This window comes from Mauremys mutica, chromosome 2 (assembly GCF_020497125.1).
Source record: "Mauremys mutica isolate MM-2020 ecotype Southern chromosome 2, ASM2049712v1, whole genome shotgun sequence".
Classification (NCBI taxonomy): domain Eukaryota; kingdom Metazoa; phylum Chordata; order Testudines; family Geoemydidae; genus Mauremys; species Mauremys mutica.
In genome coordinates, this window is record NC_059073.1 from 278,233,296 (window position 1) to 278,258,059 (window position 24,764).

General features: G+C 42.8%; 1 protein-coding gene across 8 annotated transcripts in view; it reads right to left on the reverse strand.

Moving 5' to 3' along the window:
- DPP6 (dipeptidyl peptidase like 6) overlaps window positions 1-24,764 on the reverse strand; it is an 828,258-nt gene that overhangs the window by 12,482 nt on the left and 791,012 nt on the right. For 7 of the 8 annotated variants that reach the window (XM_045003877.1, XM_045003879.1, XM_045003881.1 and 4 more), the window contains 5 exons: window positions 16,601-16,648; window positions 8,844-8,942; window positions 6,311-6,380; window positions 2,251-2,445; window positions 377-431 (listed from right to left, as the gene is read on the reverse strand). In XM_045003877.1, coding sequence (XP_044859812.1) covers window positions 377-431; window positions 2,251-2,445; window positions 6,311-6,380; window positions 8,844-8,942; window positions 16,601-16,648 — 467 coding nt within the window. Of the gene's footprint in view, window positions 1-376; window positions 432-2,250; window positions 2,446-3,622; window positions 3,933-6,310; window positions 6,381-8,843; window positions 8,943-16,600; window positions 16,649-24,764 lie in introns of those variants that run through there. The other variant, XM_045003883.1, reaches the window with a different exon arrangement.

Sequence of the window (24,764 nt, forward strand, 5' to 3'; positions counted from 1 at the left end):
ATGTCAGTGGCTGCTATGAACTGGTAAGCAATCTCTGAGACAGGGATTCTATTATCTGTTCAGCACTATTCACCCACTGTACCTCTATACCGATAGCAAGAATAATTTCTTCTAACAAGCTCCTTCTCATATCTGACTGCATTTTTTCCTCACAAATAATAGATGTTTTTCTTTTTCAAGATAATTTCAAAGGAAACATTGCTAAATGGGCTGATAAAATGGAAGCTCTCATCTTTCGAATCTCTAAGCAAGAAGCAGCCTGTCTCAAAAAACAAAACCACCACGACAGGTACACTCAATAAATCAATATTAAGCACAAGTGCTTAAACACATCAGCAAACAATAACAGAGGGTAGGGATCACAGGAAAATTTTACCTTCCCAAATACAGCAACTCGCATTTTATCAATATAATGTTCTTTCAACATTATCCTAAAATATGAAACAGACGAGAAATAGTTAAGGTCAAGGAGGACCGTGTTAGAGACATGGAATACATGATGGCATTGTGTGGCTTGAAGATTGTATCAGCATGAGTTTAGGATGGTTGTATTACCCAAGCCACAAGCGAATTATATAGGCTAATCCAAACTCACGCTGATGGCTACTGCTGTCATGTAACTTTCTGTTTGATTTGTTCTTGCTCTTTTAACCCCTTGCCTGATTTGGAACATTCCAGGTACATCATGCAGAACACACCTTCTGTGAGCCAAAATGTACCAGGTACACCTTAATTTTGATTGCATCATGGAAGCACAACATCTTACCTGTAGAACCAATGGCAAAATTCTTACTTATACATGGGTCCGATGTCATTCTTAAGGTGTGACATACTTAGAACAGTAACTTGCAATGACTTCCATATAAAAAATATCTTTATATCAAAAATATCTTCACTTTACAAGTCAGAAGATGGATTCCCCCCCCCCCTGCTAGCACTGCAAAATTAATCCAGGCACGAAAAATCAAGCAGTATTCTTTCTGCGCCTTCTGGTATTTATCCCCAGTGGCACAGAATCTGAAATCAGAACGTTGCTGATGGACAGGGAAGCACAGAATCCAGCTAACTGTATCTGTATCTGTAGCGGCTCTACAGTGCTAGCAGTAGGGAATTTTTCCCCCCAGTAAAGTAAGTGGATTGGACTTGAATATAAGCAGGGGGAAGATATTTAAACATTGTTAAATGAAGCTATTTAAATTAGCCAAAGTCTCTACCTGTGCAGCAAAAAAGTAATTATAAGCAAGTACATCACTGTAAGTTATTTGTAAGACTAAAAATGTAAGACAACATTTTTTGTTTGTTTTTCAGAAACATTCATAGTCCTCTTTAATACAGTCCCCAAAATATTAATTAAAATAATCTTTCCATCAGTCCTTAAACATCTTAATCCACCATTTTGATGCTAGATTATTAGCCTTAATAAAGGCTGTTTGTTTATTTATTATAACAAACATTAGCATCATCCATATACGTGCCCACTTCCTTAGAGACCAATTATATATTTTTATCAATCGAACTAGTTTCATAATGGCATGGAACCACCATTCCTATATATTAGGCTATTGCTGTAGTCACATGGCATGCATTACTCTGGTGCTTTTGCAACACCTCTGTGGAAGACCTCACGGGACTCCAGCAATTCCTTTTCTTAACAACTGAATGGGCCTTCAACTGAACCCAACCTTTTTTTTTTTTAAAGATTCCTCTTCCTCTCCCTCCCCCAAATATTTAAAAGCAGACCTTTGAACTTTTAAAAGGTAAGCCCTTTAGCTCCGTCTCTATTAATGTTAACATCAGAAATTTTTTTTTTGCTTATATATGGAATCATTATTTAGCTGACATTTTACTCCCCATATTGAAATATACAGGACTGTATTTGTACTTTATTCAATTGTTTACACAACAGTATTCAAATAGGAGGAGATGCATCGCTGAGTGGTACCTAGAGAGATAAAACGATTGACTTTAACAACAGTTCAGCTCTGGTTGCAGCACCTAGGGAGGGTGATCAGATGAACAGGGCTCCCTCTCAGGGAGACCCTGATCCTGGAAGAGAACTGTGTGAGCAGACCTTTCCCACCCCCACCCTCACAGATCCCTGTTGACTTCAGTGAGGTCCCACCGACGCAGTTCTCGTTGCAGGATCAGGGCCTTAGAGTATTTTCTAGTGTCCAGATACAGCTGAGGAGCCTTTGAGAATACATTTCAATTATAAATGCAATTCATTTCTGTAAGGACAGTGTCATTCACCGGACAGCTTCCAACTGATCCTTCTCCTCCAAAAGGGCCAATCTTCTTTTAACTTCATGTAACAACTTAGTGCCTTGGAAGCCACTGCCCCGGCCATCAAACTTCATCACAATTGCATTGTGTGAGCTGACCAGCACGCTTTCCCAATTCACTTCAAACTTTTCTGTTACACTCTGGCTACCAGGTGTTCCGTCACTGAAACAAAAACAGACAAACTCAATGCATCTTACTCATGCTCAACGGAACAGTGTCAAGGCTGCCCAAGACTAGAGACCTTTCATGCCACATAATCTCTTTTAAAAGTGACAATAGTCTCTCCTTTTAAAGGGGAATTTGCAGACCAGCTAGCACTGATGCTACATACGTTATAAGGTGACATCGATTTTAACGAGAAAGCCATCATATCCGTCTTCATACAGCACTGTCGCAGGGAGGTCTGGTGTGTGGAATGGTTTTGGAGGCAGGCAAGGAAGCTGCAGGAAGGGTTTCCCAGCTATCTATCTAGATTCTTATATGGCAACCACCACCATGATATTGGAGCATTTTGTGAAACTAGGAAGCAGACACATAAATGGGCCAGATCCTCAACTTGGCCAAAGTGGCATAGCTCCACTGAGGTTAATGGAGTTATGCCATTATACACCACGTGAGGAGCTGGCCCCAACCTATATTTCTTTCTTTCTCTCTCATCCCTCCAGTGTGTAGGGACTGAACTCCTGTGGGGTTCCTGGCAGAGGTTAACTGGGAGGGCCTAGCCTGGGAGCACTGCAGAAAAGCCTATTGAGTTGTTAGACTCTTGTCACCCATCATAAACCTCCCCTCTCCTGCAGGAGTGTTGGATAGTGGCTACAGATGTGACGGTCCGTCACTTGATGTCACTATTTCTTAAAATAGATACAAGGGAAAGGCAAATTAAAAACCAAACTGGTGATAAAACAATTGGCTTTAATAACAGTTCAGCTCTGGTTGCAGTGGGTGGGCAGGGTGATCAGCCGAACAGAGCTCCCTTTCCTGGAAATCCTGGTCCTGGAAGAGAACTGTGTAAGCAGACTTCTCCCACCCCCACCCCCAAATCGGGTCCCACCAATACAGATCTCTTTGAAGGATCAAGGCCATAGATTGCATGCTCTTTGGAGGCACTTAGTCCTAAATGATCACAAGAAACACACATGACCACACAAACACTGCAAACAGCACCGAGCTGAGCTTCTCAAACATCTCAAACTCTCTGTACAGAGCAGAAATTACAATGCACCCACAGAAATAGGGTGAGCAAGAGACAGGAGATTTTGTAGAGTTAGTTCTAAATGACTAGGGACACTAGCATTTCCACCTACTTCAGTTCTTTTTATGGGCTTCCAGAGACCAGAAAACATCTCAATTTTTTAACATGCGTATGACTTTAGTTATTTGCATTTGCTCCACAAAGGCCCAGGAGCATCCACTTTCAGAGGCAGCCTAATCAAGTGTCGTTAGCTTGATGAGTACCAATCTTCCTCAAGCACTTGTATAATGAAGTACGTCTTCGCTGAAGTAATTTTGTGATGTGGCAGCCTGTTTATTGCAGTGTTTTTGTCCTTCGTTGAAAGAAACTGCAGGATGGTGTTTTGGAATTCATTCGCAATGCATCTTTGTCTCCTTCATTCCGATATCAGACTCCTTTTTCTTGGCAAAGTGCATCCCTGCTTGAAATCAATGGGAGTTAGGTGCCTGAAAATCTTTGAGGATCTGGGCCTTAATGACTCACTGGACAAGCTGTAAAGGACAGTCCAGTTGTTGGGCTAGACGGCATTAATAGTTTGGTGCTGCTATGAGGAAGGCACCATTTGGAGGGGGGTGGGTGGTTATTCACTGCTATTTCTAGGAACACAGGGCAGAATAACTATAGGTTTAAGCTTTTGCAAAGGCTATACTAGCCCATTAAAAAGTAAACATGTCACTATTCCCCACTAGTGGCTGCCACAGTTTAACAGGAAGACACCCAGAGGTGAAAGTAAGCCGGTACCATCCGGTACGGGGTACCAACAAGAGCCAGTACGCCGTGCTGGACCGCACCAGCTTCCGTGGCGGGGATTTAAAGGGGAGCCCAGAGCCCTTTAAATTCCCCCCGCAGCTCCGGCAGCCGGGCTGGGGCCGGGATTTAAAGGGCTCGGAGCTCCCATGGCTGCAGGGAGCCCAGAGCCCTTTAAATCCACCCCTGCAGTTCCGGCAGCCGCGCTGGGGCCGGGATTTAAAGGTCTCAGAGCTCCCGCGGCTGCAGGGAGCCCAGAGCCCTTTAAATCCTGGCCCCAGCCCAGCCGCCGGAGCTGCATGGGGGGGCGAGGGCGGTGTTAAAGGGCTCGGGGCTCCGCAGCGGCCAGAGCCCCGGGCCCTTTAATTTGCCCCAGAGTCCCCAGCCACCTCTGCAGCTGGGAGCCCCTGGTTGATTTAAAGGCCCTGGGGCTCCCAGCCACAGCTGGTGCCCCAGGGCCTTTGAATCTTGAGAGGCCCCACCCCTTCTGGATGCGGCCACGCCCCCTCAGGACTCTGGCAGTACCAATAAGTCCTGTAAGTTACTTTCACCCCTGAAGACAACCCATCCCCGAATGTAGTATTCTAATGTGCGTGGGCTCACCCAGTCCTGCTAAGAGATCCATCCCCTGCTTTACATTATTGAGGAGCCAGGGGAGGGAGGGGTGTGCAGTGGGTTTACGTTAAATAAAAATGCTCCCTCGTAATAGTTGCAGTATTGAGAAAAGCTAATTTCACAACTCTCTGCTAGGTTTAAAGTGAATTTTCATTAAGGCCTTGTCCATTTTTGCCCAAGGCAATTTACAGTGTTTGTAGCCAGGTTTGAGAGAGATAATAGCCAATTTGGAAGAGTGGAGTGGAGCCAGCACTGTTATTTGTGGTGGAGAGAGGATGCAAATTGTTCAGTGAAAAATCTATTTGAAGCTCTTTAAGGAAGTTCCATATTCCTGTAGCAGTCTGGAAACTCTGTAGCTTGTCCCCTGAGCTTCACGCAAAAGGGAGCAGGATGTGAATTTTTTTAAAATTGCTGTTTTTTTGTTTCGTTTGAGCAGTTTAGGGTGACCAGACAGCAAATGTGAAAAATCAGGACGGGGGTGGGGGGGGGGGAGTAATAGGAGCCTATATAAGAAAAAGACCCAAAAATCGGGACTGTCCCTATAAAATCGGGACATCTGGTCACCCTAGAGCAGTTCTTTCATAAGACATCTCCTTTATCATCCTGAAATAGCATGATCCCAATGGGTTTGGGTCTGCTATCACTCTAGCTTTAACTATGAAGGTCTTTAGGGTGTGTCTACACAGCCAGTCGGACCCCACGGCAGCCAATATCAGAGCCTAGGTCTAGACTTGGGCTCACGCTGTGCACTAAAAATAGCTACAGATGGAGCCTGAATGTCTTCCCAGCTATTTATAGGGCTGTAGCAATGTCTGTAGCCCTGGGTTCTGAGACTTGCGGCCGTGAAATCCTACTTGCTTTGTAGATGGACCCTCAGTCTAAGGGCTTGTCTACATTGGTGCTTTACAGCGCTGCAACTTTCTTGCTCAGGGGTGTGAAAAAACACCCCCCTGATTGCAGCAAGTTTCAGCACTGAAAAGCACCAGTGTAGACAGTGCACCAGCGCTGGGAGCCGCGCTCCCAGTGCTGGTAACTATGCCCCTCATGGAGGTGGGTTTTTTTAGAGCGACGACACAAGCCACGTTAAAGCGCCAGTGTAACATTGCCAATGTAAACGAGCCCTAAAGAAGTTGGCATAGTGTGAAGGGAGTATTGTGTGTGGTTGGTACCACACACTAGGTGTAAGAGATCTCTTAAGAATGCAGTATGTTTTCCCTTAAGTCAATAGAAATACGCAGAGTGTGTATAATTAAGCATGTGTGTAATTCTTCACAGAACAGGAGCCTTGGATTGCAAGTTCTTCAGTGCATGGATCATCTTTTATCCTCCGTTTGTATAGCACCTAGCCCACTGTGGGACTGATCTCGGTTGCTTTTAGGTGTTTACAAGTAAAAATAAGAATGACAGATTACAAATAAAAATAAGAAAACTTACACAACCAGTAGCAAAGGATAGTGTATGGTGTCCGCAAAGGTTGCTGGCTTTAAGATTTGCATTGGCAATTCTAGGCAAAAGTAACAAACAACAACAAGGATTTAATATGGGAATGTTGAGATAACGATCACAGATTTTTACAATGTTGTGGCCACTTATCAACAGAAATAAAGCAGCATTTCATAAGATCCTCTGGTAAATAAAACCCTAAAAACACAGATGTAATCAAGGATAAGATCCAGACCGTAATAGCTGAGGTGACAAGAAATCTAAACCTACAGTGAGCTATTTAGTCATGCATCACTTACACAACAGGCAATTAACATCTGGCAATAGCTATTATTTTCCCTTTAGGCAGCTGGATGAGTGACACTGCCAAGAATCACTATTTTGGGGAGGCAGAGAAAGGGAGAGTAACAATAGCTTAAGACAACAGGAATGTAAGGTACGGTTGCCAATTAAAACATGGCTGATGATGTGACAGGCAGAATTTTTCTGCTTTAGGGGCTTCCAGACAGTTAGGGGATGGACTTGCCTCTTAATCTTAAATTCCAGGGGCCTGATTTTGATCTCACTTCTTCTGGTATAATACAAATCAGGAGTAACTCCAAGTTGACAGAGTTACACTGGTATAAAAACTGTGTATGTGACATCTGAGTTAGGCCCCAGTTGTGCTACGGTAACCCCCAAAACTTCATTTAAGTACTTTGAGATGCTCTTCTTGACACCAACCAGTATATGAAAGTGCTCCCACACAAATGCTTTCTGCATTAATGAGACAGCATTTGTTTTTAAAATATTAACTATAATCCAGATTACCAAAGTCATGGCAATTAAATCAGTATTAGCAGGACTTTCAATACAATTAATATACAGATTAACCACTAGGTTTAAGTGGTTTGTTTTGCAATCATTTTCTGACACTCAGTCTAATTACTTATTCCATCTGAATGCTAATGGACTGCAAATTGGATCAATGGCCCAGGGACAGTCAGAGAGACAGCCATTTGACTTTAAATATACATAAAACATGGCACACACTGCTCCAGTTACTGGGTCGCCTTTAGGGCAGATCTTGGATACATGGTGAAGGCACATGAAAAAATACAGCCAGCTTGTATTTATTACATACAAAAAACAGGCTAGTTAAGATCAGCAGAAGATACTTTCACCAACAACTGCGGTTAATAACGTTAGGAACAGTTCTTGAGTTATTTGTAGTAAATTCAAAATATAATTATGAAATGGCTCATGTGGCCTGGATAGAGTTGGATCTTAATGATAGGCTGTCACAGATGTTCTGTCTTTGCCCATAATGTTCAGGAAATGCACAGCTCTGTTTTCCTTATTTCTATGCATCAATTTCTTTTCATGATATCAATGTTCGAGGCAGAGCATTTTAGGTAATTACTGCAGTGTTCAAATAGCTTTTGGCCTCATGTTTTATAACACCACTCACTGGTCCAGATTACGCAGTAACACAGTATCTCTCATTCCTTTCTGTGTAAGTGGCATTCTATGTCGTATCTGAACGGATGTTTTCTATTACAGTACTCTGCATTTGAAGGAAATCTCCACCATGACCAATCCCATCACAGGGAAAATGTCAAGGAACATGTTTTCAGCCCTATTTCCTTAACTGCTTCCAAATTGTCAAGTATAGCCACACAAATGCCATGCAGAAATTAGGATCTGTGTGAGCCATTACATATTTTGGGATTTCAAATATGGAGTTTCCATGTAACAAAACTGACACTCTTAAAAATGTTGCAGGCGCAGTTAAGGAGGCTGGTGGAAAATATCTGAACTATTTGGCCCTAACTTTGTCTATATTACGTTTATTTGTTTGTATCTCTGTCCCCATCCGCTTCCTTTTGTCTCACCTCTTTTGCACACAGCTGTGGAGAGAATATTTAATTAAGGAGTGGCACAAAAAAGAACTAGCTGCATTTTTCAACTGCTCCAAGTTTCATTCTTCCCTGCTGCAAATAAGATCTTCCTTTGCTTTTGTCTTTCCTTTTCTTGTACAGCTGTTTTTTTCCAACCTCTATCAAATTATGTGGGTTTCATGAAAAATTTTAGATCACTGATACTGAAAATCTCTTACATGCATGTCTCCTGATTGCAGTGAATCAAGCAGTAATCACCAGTTTACTGCTTTGTACTGAGAGACTGCCACAGTTGTAGCTAGTAAGCACATACAATATTCCATTTCAAACCTGTTTTAACTAATAAACCAGTCATGTTACAGCAAACATGCCCTGTAGTGAACAGGTGATCCACATCATGTCATCTCCTAGTGTCAATTACTTTTTTTATATAAAAGCTAATTTTTATCCTTTTCTCTTTCTGTCTCCTCCATCCTCATCAACTCTTGTCTACAGAATAACTTCCTTCTATGTAGCATTTCCCAGCTAAGTGCTTCCCAAATTGGACGATGTCACAGAGAGCCACAATAATTTTTCCTCCCACCAATCCAGTTGAGATGATTATTTCACAACAATAATAGCATAAGGCGAAAAGAGATACTTACTGTAATCATCTATCTTGATTTCCATGTACTCCACTTTAGGCATTTGCCTATCATTTACAGTCAGCTGCACATTTTCATTTACCTCCAGCTCAAAGATTTCTGAAAGAATAAGGACAAAAACCACACAAACCCTTTGGAGTTATTCACGGACAACTTAACATTTTACCCAGGCCCCTAATATTTTTAAAACAAATAGTTTCCTTCTAGACACTCTGTCCCCTCTGAAGTCTATGATGAGAGATGCACAGCTAAAATGTAGTAGTTACCTTGCAATATTTCTGAAATATGCTCCAGATCCAAAGAATTATTATGGGCTCTATTATCCCAGAGGGGAAAAAAAACACCTTTGCCCCAGATCAGGAGGTGGTATCAACTGGCATCCACTGGAATCATTAGAACAAAGTGGATTTACACCAGCTGAGGATCTAGCCTTCTAAGTCTAGATGCTGTAACAGTGTTTTCGCCTCAGACAAAGCAATAGAAGATTAAAGTGGAGTCGATGCATTTTAAGAGCTCACTCTGCAGTTCAAACGGAATGGGAGAAGAGGATTTTTTTGGCGCAGACGTATATTCGTTGAGATTTTCACTCTAGGGGAAGATATTCTGTTTGAGAGTTCTCCAGGCATGTGGAATCAATATGAAACAATTAAGAGTCAATGAAAGCTCTAAACAGAACATCATTCATTGTCTACCACACAGCTCTGCAAACTGCAGCAGAGTTGGTTCACATTCTAAACATCTCCCTTGGACCAGCACTATGCTCTGTATCAGCCAGCCAGCCATGCACAGAGACAACACAGACAGACAGCACTTGTGGTATGGAGGAATCTAGTGGTGAAGGCCTAAGCCCTACATTTTCAAGTGTTTCCCCAAACTTGAGTGTCCCAGTTTCTGGATTCCCAACTCAACTTGAGGGCTGAGCCCATGTGGCTCCCACTTTGATTGGATTCATGGGTGCTTGGTGCCAGGACTGGCCCTATCTTTTAGGGATATCACGCAGTTGCCTAGGGTGACATCTTCCTCTCGGCTGTTCCACTGCCCCCTGCTGAGCTGTTCCCGTCTCCTGATCAGCTGGTCTTCAGGTGGCACTCCCTTCCCTTCTGCCCAGGCTGTACCTGAACGCTGAGCAGCTGAGCTGCTTCCTGCTGAGCAGCAACCTCTCTCCTGCTCTGGAAACAAACTCTCTAGCCCTCATGGGGTGGTTCATCTCCAGCTGGCCCCTCCCTTCCAGGCAGGAGGCCAGCAGCTGAGCGACTTTTCTCCAAAAACAGCTTAACAATGGACCTGGAGCTGCTGCTTGGCTGAAGAGCTCTGAGGGTTCTCAGCAGCAATGTGTGCTACGTGGAGAGGAGGCCAGGAGACGCATCCCAACATGGAGCAACTGTATCTGATCATGCATGGCTTTGCTGCAGGCCAGGTTCCATTCTTAGCCTTTCTGGCAAGACTTGTTCTCTTCCCTCTCAACAGAAAAGGCCTAATTCATTTCCTTCAGCAAGTGAAGGCTGGACAGGCCTGGCCCTTCTTCGGGACCTCTAGCATCTAACAACTCATAAGAGTCAGGCCATTGGAAACAAAGTGCCACAGCAACTCCCTGGAGCACAAGGCTGTTGGAGATTGTGTCTCCAGTTCCTTCCTCAGCCAAATCCTGATCACATTGGACAACACAACTACGGTGGCCAACCTGAATCATCAAGGCGGGACTAGAATGTTCCATTCCAGGGAAAATCCAATGTCCTCTTCCTCTGGGGTTCTTCAAAGCCCTGCATGTACCCAGCTCTCTGAATCTTCCAATGGACTGGCTGTGCCAGAAACGACTCTGTCAGAGGAGTGGTCCCTGCACCAGCAGGCCTTCAACCAAGTACTCGCCTGCCCCCTAGCCTCCTTCTGTCAATCTCTTCAAGTCCAGTTGTAACTCCCAGGTTCCCAGATTCTGCACCACATGCCTGGACCCTAATATCCTGGCACAGGGTAACTTTTCTGTGTCCTGGGTGCAGGGAACCAGTTGATACCTTCCCTCCTTTCCTTGATACAGTGGGTTCTGACAAGGGTCAGTGCCTTTTGATTCTCATAGCCAGAGTCTGGCTGAGGCAGCCTTGATTCATGAACCTCATCTGTGTGTACTGAGGGCTCAGCTTCGACATACAAGGACCTTCTCCAGCAGAGGCCCATCCTTCTGACCCCATCCCTCTTGAAATCTGGACCCCACAAACACTTTGTCTTCTTTAAGCTGAGTGTCTGAGCCAGAAAATTTTTTCCCTATGAAATGATAATAAATATGGTCTATTTGATCTGGAAGACACTGAGTAAAATATAATGTGGAACCCCCCAACACCAATTACACATTTTATTGACTATAACTGCACTTTAATGACACTTATGCCTATGGATACTTCTCCCTCAGGCCTTCCTGAAAATATAATACTGTACGTAGTTCATAATCATGTTCTGAATCACATTTAGTCATGCCCATCTCCAGTGAATAGAAAAGCAGGCACAGCACAAAAACATGCCATTACCAGTTAATACATTTCACAGCTCTTTCAGCAAGTGGCTATAATGGTTCAATGACTATTCAACATGTTTCTGAAAAGCCTGGATCATCTCTATTGAATTCATAACTCCCACAAAAGCTCCAAAGCAACAGACTATTAAGTTTAGTTAAATATTAGGATTCTCGTTTAATTATGGCCCACACAACTAGCTTTATCAGCAGAAAGAGGTCTGCCACACAGGGGAGTTCAGTAAACCCATTTTATTTGTTCATATAATTGCATCCAGAGAAAGGCAGGAACAGAGCGAAGGAAATAAGAAAAGATTGGCACATCTCCTAAAGGACTTTCTTTTCTGCTTTAGGACTACAGGGAACCCTCATCTGTGAAGTACAAATGGTCAATGCTTAATTAAATGTAAGCACTCTATAATATTCGGTGTGACTCATTGTTATCAGATTATTGCAGAATATGGAGACAAACTCCCTTTATCAAGTAATGGCCTCAAATTAATGAGTAAATTCAACTGTCATAATTGTCTCCTTTATTTAGAAGCAACAAAATGGTAGAAAATGAAGAACCAGGGAAAATGCTAATCAAATGTAGAAATCATGCATTCTAGCAAACAGGATGAGTTTTGTGCATGCCTCTATCTAATTACTATGCAATAAATACTATACACGTATAACTTTCAATATACAGCAACATTCTCAGTATGTTTAATGCCACTTCTGTCAAGTATTTTATTTGCTTGTTACATTCCAGGATAGCGCTCACACTATACACAAAATAGTCATTTATGATCCTGTTTTCAATATCATGAGAGCACTATAAGGTATATGCTGTTATATGCAATCAGTCACATCTATAGCCATGGGAAAATCAAAATATCTACATAAAAAGAAAATGGAGAGAAAAAAAAACAGCCAAAAATGAATGTCCAAAAATTAACTCACTCTATGCAAAAGTCCCAAATCAAGGCCAAATCTGGACTACGTTAGTCATGCACTTAGCCTCATTGACATTGATAAAAACATAAAATAAGCAGATACAAAGCAGGCCATTTTCTCAGTTACTTAAAATGTAAAATAAAGAAGCTTATTCCAGAAGATCCCCCTCTCCTAGAAGTGGTCCACCCCTTACCTCTTCTGTAAGAAACAAAACGAAAAACTGGCCTAGGCTTAACAGTGACCAAACAGTACTGTACGAGTTGCATAAAAACTAGATGGTAGGCATGAGGGTGAGATTAGCAATACTATTACTCATTAATGACAAGCTCACATAGCCTCCTTGTAATTGCAGTGGCCTGCTAAAGCAGGGAAGTCCCTGAGACAGGAGGTAAGTTTCCAGGCAGGAAGCCCTTGGTTCAGGTTCTTTGCAGGGAGGGTAATGAGACAGCAGGGGAGTTTTGAGACAGTTCCCCAGAAAGGAAGAGTTGTGCCCAGTTTAAGAAGGGGGGGGGGGAGAGAATGCATTTTGTGTTGTTTTTAGCTTTTTTGCCAGTAAAACCAGGCCCAAAGGAGGGGTATTATGGAACAGAGAGAAGTCTGAGTTATTTGAGAAAACAAGAGGGGAAACTGAGGCAGGCCATGTGGTGGCTCTCAGAAGGCATAGGACCCTGTTACAGTGTACAATATATCTTCCTTGGCAATCTCCCAAATGAAGCACACTATTCTACTCAGTGCTTATGGCTTAACAACAAAAGTTACAATATACATAAAATTGGACATTTTCCACTCTGATTCACTCTCTTATATTTCCGTTAAACCATATGACAGGCAAACCTTGATTTTATTTGTGTTTTTCCCCCAAACACCCATATGAATCTAAACTACATGCCTTCTCTAGTCATAACTTTACCCAGTCACAACTGCATTCTTACAGGAAGAGATTTTAAATAATGCAGATCCACATCTGTGGCTGTGCCCTGCCGGCTCTGCTTATGTACAAGACTCTTTTGGTGGGGTGTGGGGAGAAATAGTTCAATGGCACATCATCAGCAAAGCGCACTGAGAGAGCAGGAAGAATGAAATTACCCACACAACATTTAAACAACAGATGGGAGCCTTGTGTTTTTCTTTACATATCATGATACTCCATCAGGCCTGATCCTGTTTTCAGTGGGAGATTTACCTGAGCAAAGAGTTCAGAATCAGGTCCATAAAGACAATGTTAGGATGTATCTACACTTTGAGCTGGAGGAGTATGATCAAGGGGACATACCCACATTAGCTCTGATCAAGCTAGTGCAGTAAAAACAGAGTGCAGCCACAGCAGAGGGAATGGTGGGAGGGGTTAGCTAGCCTCGCCCACCGCTTGCATCACCCTGGCTACACTAGCTTGAGCAGAGCGAGTGCAGGTTTGTCTCCTCGAGCTGGGCATAACACCCCCAACTCAAAGTGTAGACATACCCTAAGATTGCTCACGTCTAGGCTTGTCATTTGATAACAAAACCCTCGGCTTCACCGTTTCTTCCATGTTCCTCTCTATGCTTGGAACAACCGCCCACTTCCGTCCCACTGAACACCATTATTTACGCCAATCTGAATCTGGAGTAACGTTATTTACAAGGTGCAACACCAGAGCAGCTCCCAGCACCCAGAGCGTATCAGTGAACCTGGCCCACAAATACAGCTGCTGCATGAGGCTGAGCACCCTCATTTCCCATTGAAGGCTGTGGGAGCTGAATCTGTCCATGGCAAGAGAGTGGGTCAGGCCACGCTCACAAAAGAAATGATTTGGAATGATGGAACATAAATAATTTCTTTTGTGATGTCCAGCTGTTGGATTTCTGCACCCACTCTGCCCCTGCACTCCTTGGGCCTGACCCACTCTCTTGCCATGGACAGATTCAGCTCCCACAGCTTTCAATGGGAAATGAGGGGACTCAGCCTCATGCAGCAGCTGTATTTGTGGGCCAGGTTCACTGGTACACTCTGGGTGCTGGGAGCTGCTCTGGTGTTGCACTCTGTAAATAACGTTACTCCAGATTCAGACTGGCGTAAATAATGGTAGAATCTAGCCCACTCTCACTACCACAGCCTCTGAGGCAGGCAAGCATTACTATCTCCACTTCACAGATAGGGAAACAGAGGCATAGAGAGACTAAAACAGAAAGCCTAAGGTCACACAGCTTACCTTACTCTGCCACACCTGCACCTGCTACCCTGTCCTCCTCTGCCCTGTCACCCTCACCTCCTTCCCATTTAGTAGATCCCCTCCTAAGTAAGCACCCCAAGAAAATTCATGGAATTAACATGGCATTTGCTGCCATCACATGGTTCACTCTCGTTGTGATTTCTACCCCCACCCTGTATCTGTCTTGTCTATTTAGGTCTTGTCTACACTAGTGGCAGGGTGTAGGGCGCATATAGTTACACACTGCAGTGAAAAGCGGCTGCACTCCAGGATGTAGCTAGACACTGCAGTGAAAAGCCGGCTGCAGCTACACTCCAGGATGTAGCTATACACAGCAGGGAAGGGCTTGGGCATGTGGAAAGGCTCCAGCAGCAAGACACTACACTGCTAAAAAATAGCAAGTGTGGATGGGGAACTGCTTGGGCAAGTAAAGAGCTGCGTAGGGTGTATATGCTACGGTTCAGGTGTGTCATGACTTGTCTAACCAGTGCGTCACTTTCTACATGGCTATTTATGGGGGGGAGTGTGCAGTGTATGTACTCTGCACACAACTGTAAATGTAGAAATAACCCTAGACAATATTGTCTCATTGCTCCTTGTACTCTGTATCTATCTGTTTTCTCTTGTCTTACACCCAGACTGTAAGCTCCTGGGAGCAGGGACTTTTTGTTGTGTGTTTGTACCATGGAGTCCTGCTTCATGACTGGAGCTCCGAGGCACTACCACAAATAAATAATAAGTTAATGGCAGAGTTGCGAATAGAATCCAGAACTCCATAGTCCAAGTCCGGGTGCTCAAATCATTAGATAATCCCCCCCCTCCTCCCCCGAACTCACTACACACTTGGTAGGTACCCATTGTAAAGGCTTTTATTACTCCATCAATTGGTTGTTAAACATGTCTTTTCCATGATGATGTAGTATCAGATTAATGCAACTCTACAATATTAACGATGACTGGTATTTCCAATTCGTTCTTCATCAGTGAACATATACATAACATTTCTAGAAATATTTATCTGACGGCAACTTTCAGAAATTAAGCTGCAATGGTTTGAGTGACAGCCTCGCATGCAGGAGACCTGGGTACAGTTCCTTGCTCCACTGCAGACTTCCTTTGTGACCTGGGCAAGTCACTTAGCCTCTCTGTGCCTCAGTTCCCCCTCTGTAAAATGGGGATAATGGCAGTGCCCTACCGCACAGGGATGATGTGAGGATAAATACATTAATGGTGGTGAGATACTCAGTAATGGAGGCCAAGTAAGTACTTAGCTACAATGTTAACCACCTACATGCCACTTGAATAAATAACGCAGGAGGAGATTCTCAAAGGCACAAATGGAAGTTAGGGTCCCAACTCCCATTGGCTTTAAGTAGGAGTTGGGCCCCAAACTGCCCTTTGTGCCTTTGAAAATCATTCCCCTTAGTAATTCTTACAACTATTCATGACTACTTGAAAGTTGACAACCAGCAGAATAACAAATCCAATAGCCATTGGATACGGTGCACCGAAACCTGGTTAGTTTGCTCATGTGGAGTAAGAACTGCCCGTGAAGCTCAGGTTTGGTTGCGCTTAGTTTTACTATGGCCGTGTGACCCCTGGAGACTACAGTTCCAGGGGTGTTGCTCCATCTGGCTGGGAGCTACAACCGCTCAAGCTTTGGGCCACATTCCACAGTAAAGATAAGCCCGGTCTGATGCAACTTGTGGTCTCTGCAGGCTACACTTCCACAGCAGTCTGTTAGTATTGCTATATAGAGTAGTGCCTAGGGCTCCTCTCGGCAACCAGGGCTCCCTTGTTCTAGGGGCTGTACAAACCCCTACTGAAAGTCAGCCCTTTTCAGTCTAGGCTCCAAAAACCTGCAACAGGCAGATGAAACACACAGCAGGGGAAGGGAGGACAAGGTAACATTAAAACGTGCACATTGTGCATCTAGCACAATGAGCTTTACTCAAGGCACACCACCTGCCTTGCAATCTGCTCGGTATAATATACAGAGTTTCAACCCTTCAGCTCCAGCTAAGGCCCACATATAGGCAAAGTCTGCGTACTCCCTGTTGAAAATAATGGAGAATGACTGTATTTTATTACGTTGCCTGACTGACATACCAAATACAGCCCAGTACTTACTTTGTTTATCTGTCGTGTTGTGAACAGTCACAATTGGAACTCTTGGCCCTTGAAAAGAAGGGGAAAGAAAGACATTTGGTTAAAACACACACACATATATGTGTACATATAAACCTGTTTTTGAATGCCTTGAAGCTGGAGGCTCCTGAGAATTATGTGTCATGGAAGAGTAATCTAAAAAGCAAATCACCCAGGTATACATAGCAGTCTATGACTAAATGACAGCACTGTAGACTCCAAGACATGTGAGGTTTCAAGGCCCTTTCCCAATGGGACAATAAATGCAGCTCTCTCTAATCTGTAAATATTTTAATTAGCACAAACACAATTAAATCATTTGCTTTTTAATTTAGTCTAATGACACACAAACATCATTGCACAAAACATTTACATTTTATGTGCCCTGGTTAATAGTTGCTGTTACATAGATGCTGTATGTTTTTTTAAATCAAACACCAGGTAGGTTCCAATAGTACAAAAGGTCACAGGTTCACCCTAGAACTGTGGTGCATAGCTACTGTGCAATGGGATATCAGCCAGTATGTAAAGAGGATGAGTATTATTTAAGATTTATATTGAGGTAGCACCAAAAGACCACAACCAGTGTCCTTAGGTGCTGTACCAACACCTGCCAGCTGCAGGGAGTGATTTTCTCAGAGAAGTTGACCGTCACTCTGCAGGACAACTGGCAGTAAAGTCTAAATCCTGCCCTTCGTTGCTGGGGGAGTCGTGTGGAAAGGTGTATTGAGGAGCGGCAGGGATAGGGGCAGAAAGGTGGGAACCACCATACCAGTTCATACCAGCAGTCCAACAAACCCAATATCTTGTCACTAGCAGTGTTGATGAGGAAGAAACCCCATAATGGATAAACTGTTTCTTCCTAACCCCAGAGATAGTGGCTAGCTTATGTTCCTTGTCTTCTCCCATTATTGCACCCAGGCAATAGGAAGAGGGAACAATAACAAGGCGTGGATCACAGCAGCAAGGGGAGCTGGCCAGCCTCCCAGCCACCCTATATGCACACTATGGTTGGCAGTACAATACATGCTAGCTTTATGGAAAGACAGTAAGGTGCTCCTGGCAGCACCTTTCATCCTGAACCTTTCTGTGGCACTGGCTCCAGTGCCAGGTTCGTGGTCAGTACTGCTCCCTTCCCTGCAGCTCGTGCAGGCTCGAATCTTAGTGGCAGGGTTTTGCTAGAAGCAGTACAGTGTATATTTCCAATTCGAATCACGCATGCTATGTGGCTGTGCACCCTGCTGAGGTTGCAATGTTTAAATCTGGCTGTGTAGGGAAACCCAGCAGAAGGCTTGTCAGAAACCTTATCCCACCACTGTCTTTAAGGTGGCACTGGAAGGGGCTCATTTCTGCATTTCCCCTTGTGCTGACAATTTCAAATGTTAAGTGATCTGCATAGCACTGCACACTCTGAGTTGCATGGCCTGTCAGCATGTGGAAAGTGAACTGGAGATACGCTTTAACAATCCTACAGCTAAGGGCTTGATCCTGAAAAGTGCTGAAAACTCTGGCATCCACCCAGCAATGCACCTAGGGATGGGATTAGTTTTAAGCACATAAGCAGTCCCACTGAAATTAACTGACCTTCAATTTACAAGGTGATCAGCACTTTGCAGGATCAAGCCCTGAAGTACATGTTCAAGATTAAAAAACAACAACAAAAAATCCATTCAGCAGCACCATTGTTTCTTTGTTTTCCCTGCATTGGAGTGTTCCAGAGGCAGCTGTGGCCAGAGGAGGCTCTTGGTAGAATGGCTCTACTGGAATTCAGCTGCCAGGAAATATCCTGGGATAGGTTGCTCGGGACCCAGAGCTGCTATGGAGACACAGGGTCTTGTCTCCTGCAGATCACTCAGGATCCCTTTGTGCTTGGGATAGAAGTGTAGCGTGTTCCATACAGGGGGAAAACCCTGCCCACTGCTAAGGACATAATGTGGGAGAAACTCCATGAGGGAGACCTTGCAGAGTTGCCCAGCTTCTTAATCCCCTACTGTGGGGAGAGGATGGTGAGTTCCAGCCGACAGGCTAAGATTTTCAAAAGCGACTAAATTATTTTGGGTGGCCAACTTAATGCCCTTCAGAGGGGCCTGATTTTCAGATGGTGCTCAGCATCTGCCCTTGAAGAATCTTTCCCTTTTAAGGTGTCTCAATTCAGTGCCCAAAAACTTCAAGCACCCACAATCATTTCTAAACAAAAAATGATCAGGAACAGAAAACCAAACATTTTTAGTTTTCCACTGAAAAACTGGAAAATTTCTATGGTCAGGTCTATGCTAGAAAAGATTTACCAGTATAACTATATTGGTACCGCCATGCTGGCAAACCCTCCTTGTGTAGATGCAGCATATCCTAGCAGAAAAGAGCTTTTGCCAGTATAGCTTATACTGGTTTGGTAATCAATATAAGCTATACAGGGAAAAAGCACTTTTATGCCAGCACTTCTGCATCTACACAAGGGCTACAGCTATGTCCTTAAAAAAAAAAAAATCCTGCACCCTAACCAACATTACTCTGCCAGCAAAAATGTAGACCTAGTCTACGAAAAATTTTGAATAACCAAACAAAACTATTTTTTACTTTTTGTTCTGAAATTTTCACGCAAAATACTTATCGTTTTCTGATTATCACTAATTCTTCACATGCAATATAAAAATACATGGGCTATGATGTGCCATTTGACACAGAAAATACTAGATTTAATGTTCTTGAGGACTACAGCACTGTATGTATTGCAGAAAGGGACAAAATAGCACAAAAGTGTTGTATTTTTTTTCTTCATAGAGAACACAAGGAATTAATCAAATTAAGTGGATCAGATTCTGATGTCAATTACACTGGTGTAAATGAGATCATGATCTGATATAGAGAAAACATACTGTTGCCAAATTTATATCATTCTTCATTTCAGACAGGTTTGCCATTTGTGCAGCACTGATATGAATAAAAGCAGAGTAGGTTTATTAATTGTACAGTTTGACTGATATGGCTGGTCTGATTTTCAGTCCCTGTTAACAGTGAATTTGCTTCATTAACTAAGTGATTCCTTCATTCTTTGTTTGCTAAATGGTTTCAGAATGAAACTGAATCATCAGAGAGCATGGAGAGAGACTAGTCATTTTGTTTTGTAGGTAGTAAGCTAAATAGCAAGTCGATTTCAAACACAGTGCTAAATATTACTGAAAAGGGTGGTGCAGCTTTTCAGCTACTGATATACAATGACATACTAAACATATTGATTTATAAAGCTTCTCCCTCAATCACTGAACCAAGGCTTTAGAGTGAAAATAAGGTAAAGTACTATTCAAGTGGGGCCTGATCAAATTTCCATTGAGGACAATGGGAGTCTTTCAATTCGCTTCAGTGGAAGCTGGCTCAGCCTCTTACTAATAAAGATATCCCTTCTACAAAGGAGAGAATGCAAGTGAGAAACATGATGTATATTCTGATTTCTCTTTCTGTACCTCTTTGTGCTAGCATTGGCAATACCGTGGGAAGTCAATAAATAAACAGAAACAATCCAGTTATGTAGTTTAACAACAATACAGATATTATGTATTATTTTATTCGGGTGTTCTCTCACTCTGTTGCCCTCCTCCCAAACAAATTTTATAAAGCTAAGCAAAGCGCCCACCCAGGCTCTCATTTTACGGTAATATCAAATAAAGGTATTTGAAACAAATATATCCACAACCCTAAAGAATTAGAGTTATTAATTGTTTTTCTTTACAAGCGGAAAAATTGTAGACATAGCATATTGAATAGAGTCATTCAGTTAATTTGAGAGTTTATTCCTGGCAATTTAGTGAAGTATTCCTGATAATTACATATGTTAGTTATGGCCAAGGTGTAAGTCTTCAAGGAAAAAAATCGATAATTTTAGGCACGAAGTAAATAATGTTGTTCAGTGTTGACTTCTAAACTAAGTTGAACAAACCAGCTTAGAGATTAGCCTAGTTAAAAATGTGGACATTTGTTAAACGTCACTGTTTTTTACCACACACAATGTGCTAAGTGGCTAATGTCTACCGTTGCAGAGCTGAATTCTGGAAATTATATAGTGTATGTTCATTAGCCGACTTCCCATACTTCAATTTTAAACCTATAATGATGTGACAGTTACAATACACACACCATCTGGCAAATGCCATCCGCTGTCATTTACAGATCTAATAGCAAAATCTAATTTGTTCGATGAAATATTCAGAGATGACAGAAACAGAGCGAGGGCACAGTTTGCACAGTACTTTCTCTCTCTCTCTCTCTCTCTCTGGAGCCCTTTCAAATGGAAGTTTGATTGGGACTCCTGAGTCCTGACATAGTCCACTTATTTATTAATTTTTTAAAAATAAGAATCGATGTATGGACATGTTCCCCCCTTCTCCTGCTATACCGGGGCCTGGTTCTGCTTTCAGTTAGGCTCTGAATCAGCAAAGCACTTAAGTATATGTCTAAATCCCAATAAGATTTAAGCATATGCTTAAAGTAAGCACTTCTTAAAGTATTTTGCCAAACAGAGATGGCCTTTGGCATGTGCTTAAAGTTAAGCAGGTACTTTAGTGCTTCACTGCATGAGAGCCTAGCACCTGTGACAGTCCGATCCTGAGAGGTACTGAGCCCTTTAGTACCCACCCATTGTCTTCAGAGTGAGTTGAAAACACTCAGCACTTCACAGGATCGAGTCCAAAATCAAGAGTAGCAAATTCATGTAAATCAATGGAATTCCATCCGGGTAAAAGCAGTGTAAAGATCAGAATTAAGCCAAAATAGCCCAAGACTATATCAAACTTCTTATTGTGGGCCAGAATGGAGCCGCCCACTCTCTGCATAGCCCATGAAAAGCCAAACACCATTGCAGGCAGTAGGAAATTGCAGGGATTGGGAGTGCCCGGTGACTGAAAGGGGGTGAGAAAGAAGCAATTATCAATCTGCAGAGTGTGCTACCCCACCAGTATCAAAAGGAAGCCAATATTCATAGATTCTAGGACTGGAAGGGACCTCGAGAGGTCATCGAGTCCAGTCCCCTGCCCTCATGGCAGGACCAAATACTGCCTAGACCATCCCGGATAGACATTTATCTAACCTACTCTTAAATATCTCCAGAGATGGAGATTCTACAACCTCCCTAGGCAATTTATTCCAGTGTTGAACCACCCTGACAGTTAGGAACTTTTTCCTAATGTCCAACCTAAACCTCCCTTGCTGCAGTTTAAGCCCATTGCTTCTTGTTCTATCCTTAGAGGCTAAGGTGAACAAGTTTTCTTCCTCCACCTGATGACAGCCTTTTAGTGTCATGGGTTTGTCGTATAAACGGTCTGTTTCTCCTCTGAGTGGCTCCAGTTTTACATCAATGTAACCCCACTGACGCCAGAGTCATTGACATCTCCATTCCTGATTTACATTTAGCATAGCTGAGAGGGGAATCAGGCCTGAAGATTTCCACTGGGGAACATACACATGAAATGTAATATGCCGGGTGTTCCTAGATGGTACTGTAGTTAATGATCCTGTATCAATCCACAGGATTTCAATTAATAAAGCTAATAATTTGGCTCTCTCACATAGCCTTTCATGCAAACGCAATCACAGTCATTATCCATGCTGGAAGTAACATTAAGCCACGTCACCATAATGACAAGGGCAAATTAATCAGAGAGCAGTTTTAAACCAAACGAAAGGAAGGACTTCTTTACAGAATGCAGAATCAACCCGTGGAACTCGTTGTCAGGGGATGTTGTGAAGGTGAAAAGTATAACAGGGTTCAAAAAAGACTCGGATATGTTCATGGAGGATAGGTCCATCAATGGCCATTAGCTAGGATGGTCAAGGATGCAACTCCATGCTCCAGATATCCCTAAACTGCTGAATGCCAGAAGCTGGGACTGGACGACAGGGGATGGATCACTCGAATTTGGCCAGTTCTGTCCATTCCCCCTGTAGTATCTGGGCCACTGTCAGAAGGCAGGATACTGGGCTAGAAGGACCATTGGTCTGACCCAGTATTGATGTACTTATGTTATAAATTTAGCATGAATACAGTACTGGCAATTCTCTGAAAATATGTATCAACAGAATAACTCAGTAATTTGACAAGAAAAAGATTAGTGGTCATGGCACATCATTTTTAAGCATCTTTTATCATTATTTTCAATGGGAAATTCAGCTTAAAAACAGACAGCAAGAGACAATCCTAGGTGTTTAGGTGGCAAAGAATAAATTGCTAAATTAAAAACTGAAAACTCACATTCTATCACTTGACAGCTCCATGAGCAAAACGTTTGTCATGCGTTCATACAGAAACCTTGTGAGAGAGTTTTGAAAATGTTTGTGATTCTTCCATGCTCTGAGCAGCACGGAAAAAACGTGACAATTAAAAATTAAAATTAAACAGCAACCACAAAAAAGATATAAAATTGCAAAAGGAAAATAATCAAGAATATATATATATATATTAAAAAGTAAGAGATGCTGCTTGTCCTATTCTTTTCATCTGTAGTCTCTCAGAGGCTTCAGTGTAGCAGATAATTTCAGACCAGAAGCTAAATTCACAGTGTGTAAACAATGAAAATTCAAATTGTCTCTGCCAGCACCACCAGCATATCTTTTAAGCGCTGATGAATGATTTAAAAGAGCAGCTGCAAACAATGTGAACCGAGAGGGTCTGGCTCTGCAGAAGTGAGATAATTGGCATCCGCCATCTCTGCGTATAGATTCCAGATCTCTTTATTTGCTAATTCATGAATTATTTATACATAATGCATAAAGTTCATACATCGGGTGATATTATCATACTAATAAATAAAGGCATGGGGAGTCTTCTGAGCCACTGCTTATAATTAAAATCTTTGTCCCATCCACAGTATTGCTTAGTCACTGCCACAGACAAATTTTCCTGATGTTTTGTTGTGCAACCTTGTTATCACAAACATCAAACTGAGATTTATGCTGCTATTCACCCTCTCCCAAGACATGTCATTTTTTAATCTTTACTTCCTTATATGAGTCTAGTCTGGAAAAATAATCATCACTCCTGTCTTGTTTTTGTGTAACATACAGAGAGGCGTTCATACAACATTGATGGTGCTGCAGGCTCCTGTACTACTATATGGAGATATTGTGCTTACATGCCTGAAGTACAGACACACCTACTTGTCCTGATGAAGAAGAGTCTGGAGGGCAACTGAGTGAGGAAAAATTAAACAAGTATTGGCCCTGGATCCTGTAAGCACTCAGGAATCTGAGTAACGTTACATCTATGAATATCCCCGTTGAGCTCACTGAGAGATTACTGACGTGAATAAGCATTTGTGGGATCAGGGCAGTTTGAAAAAAATCAAGGTTTTTCGGAAAATAAGCCAGTTTCAAAGATAACCTGTGAAATTTTGTGAGGAGACAGTTTTGCTGCAGGAAAATGGCTGGGCAGGTGCTTGTGTGATATTAGTGCCCTCAGGAGCAACTTGGATGGCTCTTTCTCCTCTCCAGCCACACACTGATCTGAGATCTCTTGCCTATCAAGTGACCTGTGGCCACGGTTTTAAAATTGGTCGGTGGCTGTAAAGGAGGAATGTGAATAATCTGCAATCCTTAGGAAAAGTCACTGGCACTTTCACACACTCCCAGTGATCAGGTCAGATGGAAACCAGGGGCGCGTGCAGCTCAGACCCATCTGGCATGGTGCAGAGGGCACAGAGCTACACTTCCACCATTACTGAGGCCTCAGATGTGTAAATATTAGAGAGGGGGAGTGAGCTGTGTCATTCACAGCTGGATCCTAAAAACCCTTCTCCCCAAAATAAAATAAAACATTTGGATCCAGTATTGTGGTTCCAACCCAGGCTTGGGAGCTGGGCCTGAGCTGTGAAGTTCAGACTGTGAGCCAAACTTTCCCCAAGTTCAGAATCAGACATGTTCTGCTTTGGGTCCTTTATCAAGTAAGGTTTGTGCAAGGAGTTTTAAGCCAAGCTTTTCCCAAGCTCAGGAGTCAGTTTGGAGCACAGGTTACCATTTGGGTGTATTTCTCACATATACTGGAGTTTGTTATAGCATTCAATAGGCTAATATTAAGAAAAACACCATTTGCAGCGGAACATTTCTCATAGGCACATGCCCATACATTTGCAGTGGAACATTTCTCACAGGTACATGCCTG